General features: G+C 51.1%; 2 protein-coding genes across 2 annotated transcripts; one reads left to right on the top strand and one right to left on the bottom strand.

Annotated features, from left to right (window-relative positions):
• Positions 1–1,919: 1,919 nt before the first annotated feature.
• On the bottom strand, positions 1,920–3,196 carry BBA_06553 (protein phosphatase methylesterase 1; the record flags this gene model as incomplete). Its single annotated transcript, XM_008601650.1, has 2 exons — positions 1,920–2,913; positions 2,991–3,196. The coding sequence occupies 2 exons, from the start codon at positions 3,194–3,196 to the stop codon at positions 1,920–1,922; spliced, it is 1,200 nt and encodes a 399-aa protein (XP_008599872.1).
• Positions 3,197–9,851: 6,655 nt separating this feature from the next.
• BBA_06552 (C6 finger domain protein) lies at positions 9,852–11,077 on the top strand (the record flags this gene model as incomplete). Its single annotated transcript, XM_008601649.1, has 2 exons — positions 9,852–10,446; positions 10,512–11,077. The coding sequence occupies 2 exons, from the start codon at positions 9,852–9,854 to the stop codon at positions 11,075–11,077; spliced, it is 1,161 nt and encodes a 386-aa protein (XP_008599871.1).
• Positions 11,078–12,281: the final 1,204 nt, after the last annotated feature.

The raw sequence follows: 12,281 nt of genomic DNA, 5'->3' as shown, positions 1-12,281 counted from the left end.
AGATTAATGCCTAGTCTTTTGCCAATTGGCGTGACGGTACGGAGTACAGGATCCCGTTACACAGCAGCAGCTTGGAGGTCACGGCAGTCCACAAGCTGGTGAATCTTTGCCATTTACTAAGTTGTGCTGGAGCAATTACTGTACGGTAGCCCAGCCAAAACGCGATCGATTTTTATAGTGACACTGCCATCGCAGAGTCGATAAACATCTCCACTGCACGAAGCGCGAATAATGAAAATGTGCTAATTGTGACGCAGGCTTTCAGTAATAATAAGAGAGCCAGTTAGTTCTAGGCCTCCCCGTCTCTCCCCTGTGAAAATCAGCGCTCGGCACCAAGAGAATCCGAGATGAACATGCACGCTCTATTATTACTTTCCATTACAACAATTTCGTCTCCTGTTACTTGGGTTCATGCATAAGCTGCCTTTTGCCTGTCATTATTAGAATCCGCTACTGCAATACTCTCAAGCGCCGCCATCGAATCGGCTCCATTTTGACTAAACGCTTCAAAAAATCGCAAAAGATTTCGAGTCTTTGTCGGCGACTCGTTTTTAAACTTGGTAAAGCTCGCAATCGGCTTCAGCGCGCGAATCGACCGCTCTTCCCGCACCCGCAAGCAACGCGGCCTTTTCACGTCGCCTGTCGCTGCCTCGCCGTCAAGAAGGATATACGACACCGTCATTGTAAAGCCAGCGACCTTTTCCACGCATGAGAGTCCGTCTGTCAGTTTGAACAGAGACGCATGGACGTTGCTGTCGGTGAGAATGCCGCTTATACCAGACAGGGTCTGTTGCTTGTCTGCCATTATCGTATTAGGCCACAGAATCCGGGGCAAAAGTGCATCGTTGTGGAGGATGCCCAACACGGAGTCTCGGTCAAGTGACGGGGGTAGCTGGTGTATCGACGAGTCTGCATTTTTCGTAGAGTAGAAAACTTATCAAGTGTGTAAGTCCAATGGGCGTTGGCCGAAGCAAAAGCTCTTGTACTACTCACAAGAGGGCATGGCTGCTGCAGCTCGGATCAAGCCGCCGAAGATGCGTGATGCGTCGGTGCTTGGCGATGGATACCGAATGTGAAATGTTGAAGCTGAAATATGAAATCCCCACTTCAGTCCGCCAAAAATCCTTCGCATTAAGAGACAAATTATAATCATCCGCTAAGGATCTAAGTGCTTGGGACGATAGGAATCTTTTTCGCCATGTACCGCTTCCCGTCCTTGGCTGACGTCATGATCGGTCGACTGATAGACATGGCCGACGAAGCGGTCTTGGTTCTTTATTTCCGCTTCCTCTTGAAGTAGGTTTAGGGCGGTTGTGTTTCCACTCTAATGCGGATGGGGCTCTGTCAGAACTCACTTGCAGCTGACCTGACCCTGTAATGCAACCTGGGCGGCACCTTTTTTATTGTCTCGGCACGCTTGATATCCGCTTCATCTAGATGTGGACATCGGCCGATCTGACTTGCCTCGTTCACCAAACTACACCTCGCAGTTTAGTGGTAGTTGCGCAATACGGCACTTACTTCTAAAGTAAAGTCATCATACGATCCAGTTCGGCACTTGAGTCCCGCGTCAAGTCCTATACTGTTTCGTTTAGCACTCGACAGGAAGAAGCTGAAAATGAGGCAAGGATCTGGTACGATTGAGTCCATAGTAAAGCCATGCACTATTTTGTTAGCACTCGACAGGGAAAGGCCGCTAGCGGAGCAAGGATCTGGTGTAAATATAGGCCCTGGATGACACTAACATTACAATCGTCCTAAATCAACAGCCTCCTTTCGATTATCCATTCACAAGAACAAGGCATCAGAGATACGTGGCAACCTGTTGCAAGATTTAGCTCTATACATCTACCCATAGTTTGTTTTTACGCCTAGAAACAGAAAGCCACCACCGTTGTCTCCTCTGCTAGCCACATCATCTATACCTTCTTCCCCTGCTTCAACAGATCCGACACTTTGGGCGGCAGGACCAGCTGGCTCCGGTCGTTTCTCTTATAAAAGTCTACCAGGCTAATCGCCGTCTGCTCCGGCAGGTCTTCGTGGATAAAGTGCCCCGCCTCTGGAAACACTTGCAGGTTGTATTTCCCCTGCATCTGGCCAATCGTCAGCTCTGTATCCAGACGGTCCGTCCCCGCGAGCAGCAGAAGCTTGCCGCCGGGCGCCGCCAGAAACTTCTTGCTCAGCCCGGCAAACCAGCCCTCCCAAAAGGGCTGCGTGGCCGCGAGGTCGGTCCGCCACCGCCACGGCCCCTCTGGACTGGGCATGCCGTCGTCTTTGTGCAGCAACAGCAGCGCGGGGACCGACGTGCGCGCCGACGTGCTGTTTCGCACTGTTCTCGTCCGAATGTGCCAGTCTATGCCAGATTCCACGCTCGCAAAGCCATTGGGGCGCGTTGAGAGATAGCTCTGCATGCTCTGCAGGGCATCAATCGCGGATCCCTCGACGACGTCGAGCACGGCGTAGGCGAGCAGCGACGACCCGAGCCTTTTCGTGCTGGCCAAGTGTGTCACGACGGCGCCGCCGAGAGAATGGCCCACGAGGACGAGCAGCGGCAGGCAAGCCCAGCTCATCTGCTTCTGTACCGCCTCAATCATGAATAGGAGATCCGAGGACAGGGTCTGCAGACTCAAGTCTACGTTGCCTTCGTTCTTCGTCGTTGTGGAGCCGTGACCGCGGCAGTCCACCGCGAGGATTCCGGCGTTGGGCATGCGCTTCCGAATTTCGGAACCAAGTAAAGCAAACGTCAGCCCAGAGGAGCCAGCTCCATGGTGCATGACAAACAGAGGTCCCTTTTCAACAGGCGAGCTGAGGTAGGCGTGGAACTTGACCGACTGATCTGCCGAGTCCATGTACAGTTCCCGTTCAAAATATGTCGTCCATGGGATCTGCTCCAATGTCCGCCCTCGGGAGACTCTGCCCAACACGTCAGCAATCTTTCCGGTTCGTACGGGCATTCCTGTACACTTTTGATGGATAGGAAACCAACTTACCCATTTGGTCGTGAAAAAAGACGCTGGGTCGCCGTTGGCACGATGGTGCCAGTTGAGGAAACTGAAGACGCAGAGGATGCCGATGATGAGTCGTCGTCAACCACATCAGCCGCCTCGGGTATCGTGTAGTCCTCCTCAGCCTCATCAAACACGACGTGCGCAACCCCAAGCTTCGACTTAGCCCAAGCCCTTTGAAGGTCGCTCATTGCAAGCACGGGGAAAGCGTCCAGCCGTCAGTCCTCATTGATGGCCAGATCGGGTCCTTGCAAACGGCGTCATACCTGCCAGTTTGCGGCGCGGGGTTTGTGGCGCACTGTGGGGCCCACTACAGAACTGCGTGGCAGCACAGTGCATACAGTGTCTCAAAACTAGGGCCACGAAATGTCGAGGATAACTGGGTACAGGAAAGGTCGAGATCATCTCGATTCGACTATCATCTCCCGTTTCTGAGGCATGTCTAGATTGCGGCTGTCAATAGTGCTTATAAATTCTAACTAGTTCCCTCCATTCTCGGCGCTAAGAATCTGTCAAGGACAACAAAGCTAAATCGAAACTGCCATTGTTTCCAACCTTCTTCCTGGCCCAGATCGCTGAATCGATCACGTCGATGCATCGTGTTCCGCAGCTTACTTTCTAGGTAGCTTCAAGTCTTTCTGGCGGGGGGGTGGAACTTTATCGCCTCTATTCTCGGCCGCTGTGCTTTCCACGACATTCCGATATCCGACGGGAGACGCAACTCTGCAAACGCCAAAATCTGCTAACTAATCGATATGAAGCCACGAATGGTATGCGGAGTTCGCGTCAAGGTATTTGCGCGGGAAGCGCGTTATTTCTAAATTGTGCTCCCAACTCACGATTGCTATGAATGGTAGAAATGAAAAAGCATTCGAGCCCCACATTGCATCTGAAGGCGTGGCTGGCCTCCAAGTCTCAGCAGCTTCGAAGCAGCTTGGCAGCGTGCCAAGATGATTACATATCACTAAAATATGGCTATGCAGCTACCGTCTCTGATCGAAGAGGCGGTGATCATGTGAGATGCCGACGCGCGCAAGCCTAACCCGGAAAATCATCCACATATGAGCAGTCATCTCGCTTGCTCATTCTCGCCACAATCAGCTTCGCGACTCGCGCCCCCCCAGGGTGCGGTCAGATGAAGAATGGATACCAGCTTTCGCCCCATATTCCGAAGAAGCCTGCCTGGCTGATATCCTGGCTGATTCCCGGGCTGATTTTCTGGCTAGTTTACCTGGCTGATTTGGAATGCGCGACTTTGGCGGGCACCATCTCATGTCCGTGATTAGCTTGAGAAGGGATCAGCTTAACGAGGGCCTATTTCAGACGAAGATCTCTACCTGCATCTGTTCCCATATGTACGCCACATCCCTCAAGCCCAGCTTGTAGCGGGACTCACTTTGACAGCTCGGTTGGGTTGGCAAGTTGGCAAGTTGGGGAATGTTGCGGTAAAAAGCCACTCGTGGTTGCGCCTCCAGAATGTTGTCAAGGTTGTAGCAACAAGTTGGAGCGCAGCATGCCAAACAGTTGAAGCAGCAGTACTGTTGTTATTCTCTGTCAGCATCCGTAAATGACGACGAAAGACGCAACGCACCTAGTGAACATGCGTACGCTATTTGTTTACTCATTCTTGGTAAAAGTTTGAAACATATGCATCGTCTTTACAAAGTAGCAAAGTCGTTTCAGCGATACGAGTGGCGCAACTCCCGCACCGTTGGAAAGAAGAAGAAGAAAAAAATTGAGATGAAAAATGAGACTGTGTAACCTGAAATGCAACAAGGCTGCGAATACTCCGTAGATAGAGCCGGGCTGCGTAAACCGACGGGAAATTTGGTGAGTGGACTTGACTGACTGGCCGGGGCTGATATTGGATTGCAGGTCGAGAGTTGTTGTCACGAACAAGCCTATAGACGAATACAGCCATGAAACTCCGGATGACTTGGTGCCATTTCCAAGTCTCTTTCTTTCCATTTCCATAAATACACACCTAGTCGATCGAGGCTGGAACCCCGCCAAGTACGAATGGCTAGTTTGCGCCTTACACACCAGCCTGTTGCCAGTCTGCTTGTGTAGGGGGTGGGTGAGGGTGCTTCGAATCTGCCCCCCCCCCCCCCCCCTCCTGAGCAAAAAGCAGTCCCCTTCCCCCATATGCCTCAAGACCCTCGGGAATCGCTGGTCCTTGTTTTGCAGTGTGCGGGCGATTTTGGCCGCTGCCTGAAACAGATCGACTTTTTTTTCTCATTTTGCACAAGTCTGGGGCTATCGGCCTGATTTGAGTGGCCTTGTGCATGCGGTTCGGCCAGTCGCAAGGCTTCCTTCCTTGTTTGCGACAAGGATCCGCAGCATCTTCCCGCTGTCTTGGTGCCCTGAACAATGCAGGCAATTCCCAAAGCCTTCTTCTGTCGAGAATTGGGCATCTCTTGTGCTGGCCAGCTTGCAGCTGGCAAGGCTGCCTGGCTGGCACTGGCTGCTTGCTTGCCATGGACGGCTTGCATCAATCGCCGCCAGCATGTTAGCGCCGTTTCCCCTCTTTGCCTGCATTTGCAGGATTCAAACTGACACTTTCCTCGACGCCTCAGAACACCCTCGCATGAGGTGAGTATACATGGCCACGGCGCATCCATGCTGTTGTTCTGTTGTTGTGCAGGACAGACTTGGCGGTTCTGGAATTGCATTCCCCTGTCCACTAGTTGGTTAGCTTGTGGCTTGTAGGCAGCAGGCAGGTGGCAGGCCATTTGGTTAGGCCCGGCCTAATAAGCTGTGATTCAGACGAGATGCCACTAGTAAGTCACTTGGAAAACCCATAATTAGCTGAATAGAATAGGAGCAAAGCTCCGCGTTTTATACGCTAATGTCCTTTTGTGGAATTGCTGAAAGATGCGGCAGAGTCCGTTTGAGACGTTGAGACATTCCTTGTAATTGTAAAAGAGACAAGTTTACACTCAACATATTCCATATTTGGTACTCATATTCGTACGTCGGTCTACCTTGCTTGATACACGGTTCGTGGTCTCAGTTCTCTCCCCCACCCTTCAGAATTGTGGGTCACATAAATTCCTCCTCTAATTAGGTAGTTATTCCATAACAGAATACGTACCTACGTACTGATGAGAGAGTAGAGGCTGCAGCATGCATTTGAGAGGCAGTCGCATTATTATCATGCTGCAAAACAAAGACTTTCCGAACTAGCGTCAACAGTGCCACAGACGACTCCAACCAATCCTCGCGGTATCAGGGCGCTATCGACACCGCTAACACGGCATGCAGAATGTGTTGGCAGTCGACAGGGCTTCCCCAAACAAGGTCATGCATCATGTTGAGCTATATATACGATTTGCCTGTGTCAGGAATACGACGCTTTGCGGGATAACAGCAATCCGTCCTGGGTTGTCTTGACATGCAGCTGCGGCCCCTGCACCTATGCAACAATGGTCATGCGTATTGTCCAGCCCAAATTCGGCAAGAAGCTCTGATGAGGCAGCTCTGGTCCAAGTAAGACTCGTCTAGTCGATATCAACATGGTGGAGAAACGCATTGCTCGATCCGAGGCCCGTCGTTTACAGTCTATCTTGGCGTGTTAGTCCCATCGAGGAGCCAACCACGTTACACGCCATTATTTGGAAGCAAAGAGCACAGCACCAGCCCAAAAACAGATTGGTGAATCGGGCAAGGGAGCATCTGTAGTAGTATTAGCGCGTGATGCTCGTTTGACGGGAGCCGGTCGACAAGACTAACGTTGGATCCTACAGGAGAGAGGAAGAGAAGCAAGGATCCCCTGCTGGTGACAATCGCAATACAGAGTAATGTCTGAAAAACGTGGTCAATCCCAGCCTGGCGAGACGCGCCCACTCCTGATTGGCCGTCGGAGATTTTATTATTAATAAAATCCATGAAAAACCTTCCTTACACGACCTTTTGCATCTGTGAGCGCACGCACTTTTGTCTAGTGGAACCCGAGTGTCCTATCATGGACAAGCAACTGGTCAACTACTGGTATTTAGTTAGTCAAACTTGCTGAGTAGATTGCTTTAAGCCGATCATCCCCCCGGGAACTTGTTTATTATGTCGCATTTCTTGTCCTGCCCCGCCTGATCCATGAGTTATTATGTATGATTATTCTTAGACTGCAAAAATGAGTTGGTGGCGCTGGGACGGCGGTCACAAGTAGAAAAACTTTGACAGTTGAATTGGAAGAAAGATAAACTCGGTCAAGCCTCCTTGCTTTCTATTATTCAACATGGTCTCTATATCTTTTCTTTCCTCCCGACAAGTCACCGCTTCTTGGAAGTGGCAACGTGGTTGTCCAGCCCATGGAGAAAAGAAGGGAGATGTCTCCGCAGAGGCTTGACTGAAACCCTGCACCTCTTCATGAGTTTGGATGCAGCAAGGGAAAGAACAGGCCAGGGGGGTTGAACAGGCTTTCCCAAAAGTCGCCTGTAGCCGGCGGCCGTTATGCGCAGGGGTCTAACCACCTTGGCCTTTTAGGTTCGACGTCGCAGTCCTTGCAAGGCGCACCACACAAATCATTCTTCTGTGCGATGGACCTCGGCCGGTCCCGGCTCCCCTAGTTAGCAAAAGGTAACTAACTTGAGAAGAACCCCCTCCCTCCCGCCTTCTCCCTTTTAGCGGAGCGGACAAGGACAAAGACGTTGCAGGTCAAATCGGCCTAGAGAGAGATTCCCCCGTCCCAAGAACCCGTCTCTTGGAACACTGGCGTGTCCGGCAGTGGCACACAGCATACCCCTGTCAGCTCATCCATCACTGCTACATACTACATGCAGTACATGCAGATGCAGACAACTGGTTGGGAGGAGGGCGGGACTCGCAGTGACAGACACGCAGGGTATTATGCAGTTTATTTGTCGCTAGCCTCATGACCTGCGCAACCTGTCTGCAAGAATTTCAGTCGTCTGGGCGCTCTTGTCTCATCTCATGCCCTTCTTCTAAACGGAGTAGTTGGCTGGCGCCCGAATTTCCTTCTTCGACAATGGAGCCTGGCCAAGCCACCACGGTCGATCAACTGCACATGCAATTGTGCTTGCTTGACAACCGCCATTTACCGGCGCTGGCTCTCTGCTCTGCAGCCTGCTTCTGCAGCTGGCATGTGTCTTGTTTCTCTTTGCTGCTTCTTTTGCCGCCCGGTCCCCTTGGGGGTCTTTTTTTGACCTGCGAATCGGCGTCTCTCCTCGCCTCCAATCACTGGTTTCCCTCCCAAGGCGCGCCTACGCCACATCGGAAGTTGTTTATAGGGATCATCATCATCATCGTCACCGCCACCCAGAGATTCGTATACCCGAATCGCAAAGCATAAAAAAACTGAAAAACTGAGAGAAAAAAAACTGGCTCTCCCGTAAAACGTTACATCCTTGTTTCTCGGGCCAACATTGTCATTTAGCTCACATTTCGAAGCGCCACCAAGTAGAGAGACATTAATTAACAACAAGAAGGGGGGCGCAAAGCTAGCAAAAGCCTGGTGGTGCGCCAGCTTATACATACGAGGCCACCACGCTTCTTCATATCGACACACACCAGGGGGGTTGGCGCTGAGGCCTATTTACCTACCTACGCAGGTTTTTTTTNTTTTTTTTTTTTGGCCTTGCCCAGAATAACTCGCATATGTATATACAATTGTCACCACACTGGTGGGAGTGGCGTGCGCACCTTGTCAGGCTCGCCCAGCGCCGCCCCAGCGCACGACAAGATGATCAGACAGCCAATGCACCCAATTCCCACAATACCAGTAGACAGGCTAGCTTGTGGCATTATGCATTCCCAAGCGTAAATAAAGCCAAGCATGCAGAGCACCAGGGGGCGTGGCAAAGAAAGCTTGCCGACGTACATGGGCTGCGGCCAAGGAGGCCTTCACGTCTCGCTACGAATTACATTCTCAAACTACCCCAACTTGACGCCATTCTACGTCTCTTGTTCAGCTTCCTCGCTCGCATCGTCACCTTTCCGTCCAACGAGTGATATACAATATTTATGTTTCCCCATCCCCCACTGCCTGCTCTTCGGGTTCTTCACGTCCAAGGCACCGCGAAACTTTAATACTCATCGGGAAGCTTGACTTTCTCCGTACAGTTATGGGGCCTACTCTCGATCATTTGGCATTCCTTTGGCTTTGATTATCCTAAACTGAAAAGGCCACCCAGCACGACAACCAGCTGTCCCTCTTTGGCCAAATCTGCTTAATTAAACCGCTTCTCGGAAGTTTGGTCTTGCCGGCAATCAGGCACAGGCAGCTGCCCAATCATTCGTCTCGGCCTCCCCTCCTCCCGTTCTTTCCTCTTCCCTCTCGCTTACAGCCGTGTCCGTGGCGAAAAAGGCAAAATCTCATTTTTAGAGCCCGAGCACCTTTATTCTTATTCTTGTTTCTCATCTCCTTTTTTGCTTCTCACCATCTCTCTCCGTCCGAGAAGTGGTCGCGAGGCTACTCTGTTCAAAGCAATATCGCAGGTCTCTCTGCTTCTTCTTCTTCTTCTTCACTCAAGAAGAGACGGGCTGTGCAGCGCTACTCAGTTAACCAAAGTTTGACAGGTGTTGTTGGTCCACAACATCTTCATGGCTGTCATCTGCCCCTTACCTCTCCGATCTACACTGCAGTCACCGGGTTCACGGAAACATCGATTGCCTGCGCGAGGCAACAGCACTCTACTGAAATCTCATAGAGGCGCATATGAAAATAGTACGAGCAGCGGGGGCGACAGCCTTTGGCAACGGCATTATCAAGACCAGCTGCAGTTCAGCGAGAGTCGCGACATTGAAGAGGTATCTACCTCAGGACAGGTTATACAGGACAAATCTAGCCAAAAAAAGACTTCCGACCTCAGCAGACCAGGGTCCTTCAGCATGACCGCACAGCTCGAGGAGCCATCCCCCATTCTCAAGCGATCCTTTTCGACACCCACGGTACGCGACATGGCGCAAGACAGCCCGACGACAGCGGGGGAGAAGAAGCGTAACAAGCTAGGGTACCACAGAACATCAATAGCATGCAGTGAGTCCAGCGCTCTGCCTCTTCCACGCGCCTCTCGGTTTGTTACGCTGCCGAGTGGTAGCTCGGGCTTCTGGAGCTTTGCTCAAGTCACCGCTGCTAACCAAGGCCGCGATACAACAGGTCATTGCCGGCGGCGGAAAATCCGCTGTATCGTGTCTTCGGAGATACAGAACCGATGTATAAACTGCATACGTCTGAAGAAGGACTGCAGCTTTTGCCCCGTTGATCAGCAACCGACGGTGGACTCGCAAGGCAAGAGTGCTGGTCAAGGAACTGGCGGATCGGCGGCACACTCGCAATCCTCCTCACCAGCACCTGCATCTGGGCATCCAGCCGTCATAGCATCGAGACATGTGTACGGGACGGGAATGGTACAAGACTCCGTTGGTCTTGTTGCACCCGTGATTGTGCCGTCCAGCGGTGCCTTTGCGAGTGTTGCAGATGAAGGTTTGTGAAGACTTTTTTTTTTTTTTCGGAGAATGTGGACAAATATTCTGACCATTCGCTGCCAGAAATTGGACTGAGCATACCAATGACCGCCGAACAAAGTTTTAATGTCTCTCCTGGTTCGAGTTTGGCTTGGAGGTCCACTCAGCCAAGCCCAGTAACTATACCTGGTTCAATGGATATGGGTTTTGCGTGGCATCCATACGGTAGCGAAAGCAGCTCTACCGAACAGTTATCTTCTCTTGGGCCTGGATCGGCCTCTCAGTCTACATGGGCGGAAGCAGCCTCCGGAACGCCGCAGCTAAACGACTGGAATTGGAACAACGTAGCACTAGCAGCGGCACAGGCGAGATCTGTGTCCTTTAGCGGCGACTTCATCAGTCAATCACATCAGCAGTTTGCCTCGCTCCCAGGCAACTCACTGTATAACGGGGTGGAGCCGACAGTGGAAGGCACATATACGTCTCCAATGGACCATTCTCTCAGACCAGGCCATTTGCCAAGCCAAGCGGGCGAGCCTAGCATCAGTTGGCTCACACAGCAACAGCAGATGCTCCTACAACAACCTCAGCAGCAGAGCATGGGCTTCGAATCTTGGGGGTTTCCCAACACCAGTGGACCGGCCACGTGAGTGAGGGTGTCTAGGCACACTTTCCGAGACTGACAACGCGCACAAGCGGATACAATCTGCCAGCGATAATTATGATATCTGCCAACTCAAGTCATACCCGGCATCAATGCACGGAGAATGTTTACATATACACGAGACATGACGAGGAATGAGCAGTCTTATTCCAAGAGCAGCGGATGTTTCTTTGATGATACAAGGCCGCGGCGATTTTGGAAACGGCAATTGCGGCAATTGCAGGCAAAATTGGGATAATAAAACACATATATCCAATGGACTTTGGGTCATTGAAGCTGCAAACTGCAAACAGACGGCACCAAGCGAACAGATGCACTCGTGCCATATCTTTGGTAAGTGACATGATATGTTGCCATGTCGAGGCCCAACGGGGGAAGGGCATTGTCCATCAGACCACAGATTTTCAGGTTGGCTCAGAATTGTACAAGGGCTTGAACGCAGTCATCTTGGACGCCTCTTCAGGCAGGAGTTTTTGGATTTACGGCGTCAACAGAAACGGCGATTCGGCCGCGAGGCATCATGGTCTCGTTGATTCAATAGTGACGCAAGAATTGATCGAACTAGGGGGGAAAGTCTCAAGAACGAGACAAGGCATAATCACATTAGCAACAACTGGGCATGCCCATGCATTTTTGGCCCTCAAGCACCTGGATGGCACGACCGCGTAGTCCGGTTTTGCATCTGATGATTCTTTTCTGCCTAAAAACGACTTGACGGTAGATGCTTTGTTGCTCTTTACTCGGCAGATCATTCCATGTGTCTAGTAAAATAGGAAATCATGTCAGTTTTGATTCAGAGGAATTCTTTATTCGTACGGCTTGAAAATTCCGGAAACGTCTGTGTTGTTGTGTGAACGCAGTCCCACCCTATAACGAACGCTTGATGCTTGTGGTGCCGAGCAATGAGACCAGTTGAGCCATGAGAGCCAGAGAATTCTAAGGTTATGACGGCAAGAACTAGTATTATGGGGTTAGTTTAATAAGTAATGCTGGCGTATGAATCTCGGAGCTTAAGGATCAGTCGGCATCACTAATACCGACTCTCGGGGTTGTTTATCAATTGCCCCGCCATGTAAAGGCCCCAGCCATCTGCGCCCGTATTAATAATAGAACAAGAGGGGTTCCATATCAGTTTGTTTTTCTTTTCAACAGTTTCAAAACGCACAATCACAATCTAAACAAAAAAAAAG

This window comes from Beauveria bassiana, assembly GCF_000280675.1.
Source record: "Beauveria bassiana ARSEF 2860 unplaced genomic scaffold BBA_S00019, whole genome shotgun sequence".
NCBI lineage: Eukaryota > Fungi > Ascomycota > Sordariomycetes > Hypocreales > Cordycipitaceae > Beauveria > Beauveria bassiana.
Note: the sequence above shows the minus strand (reverse complement) of the source record. Positions and strands in the feature narration are given on the sequence as shown.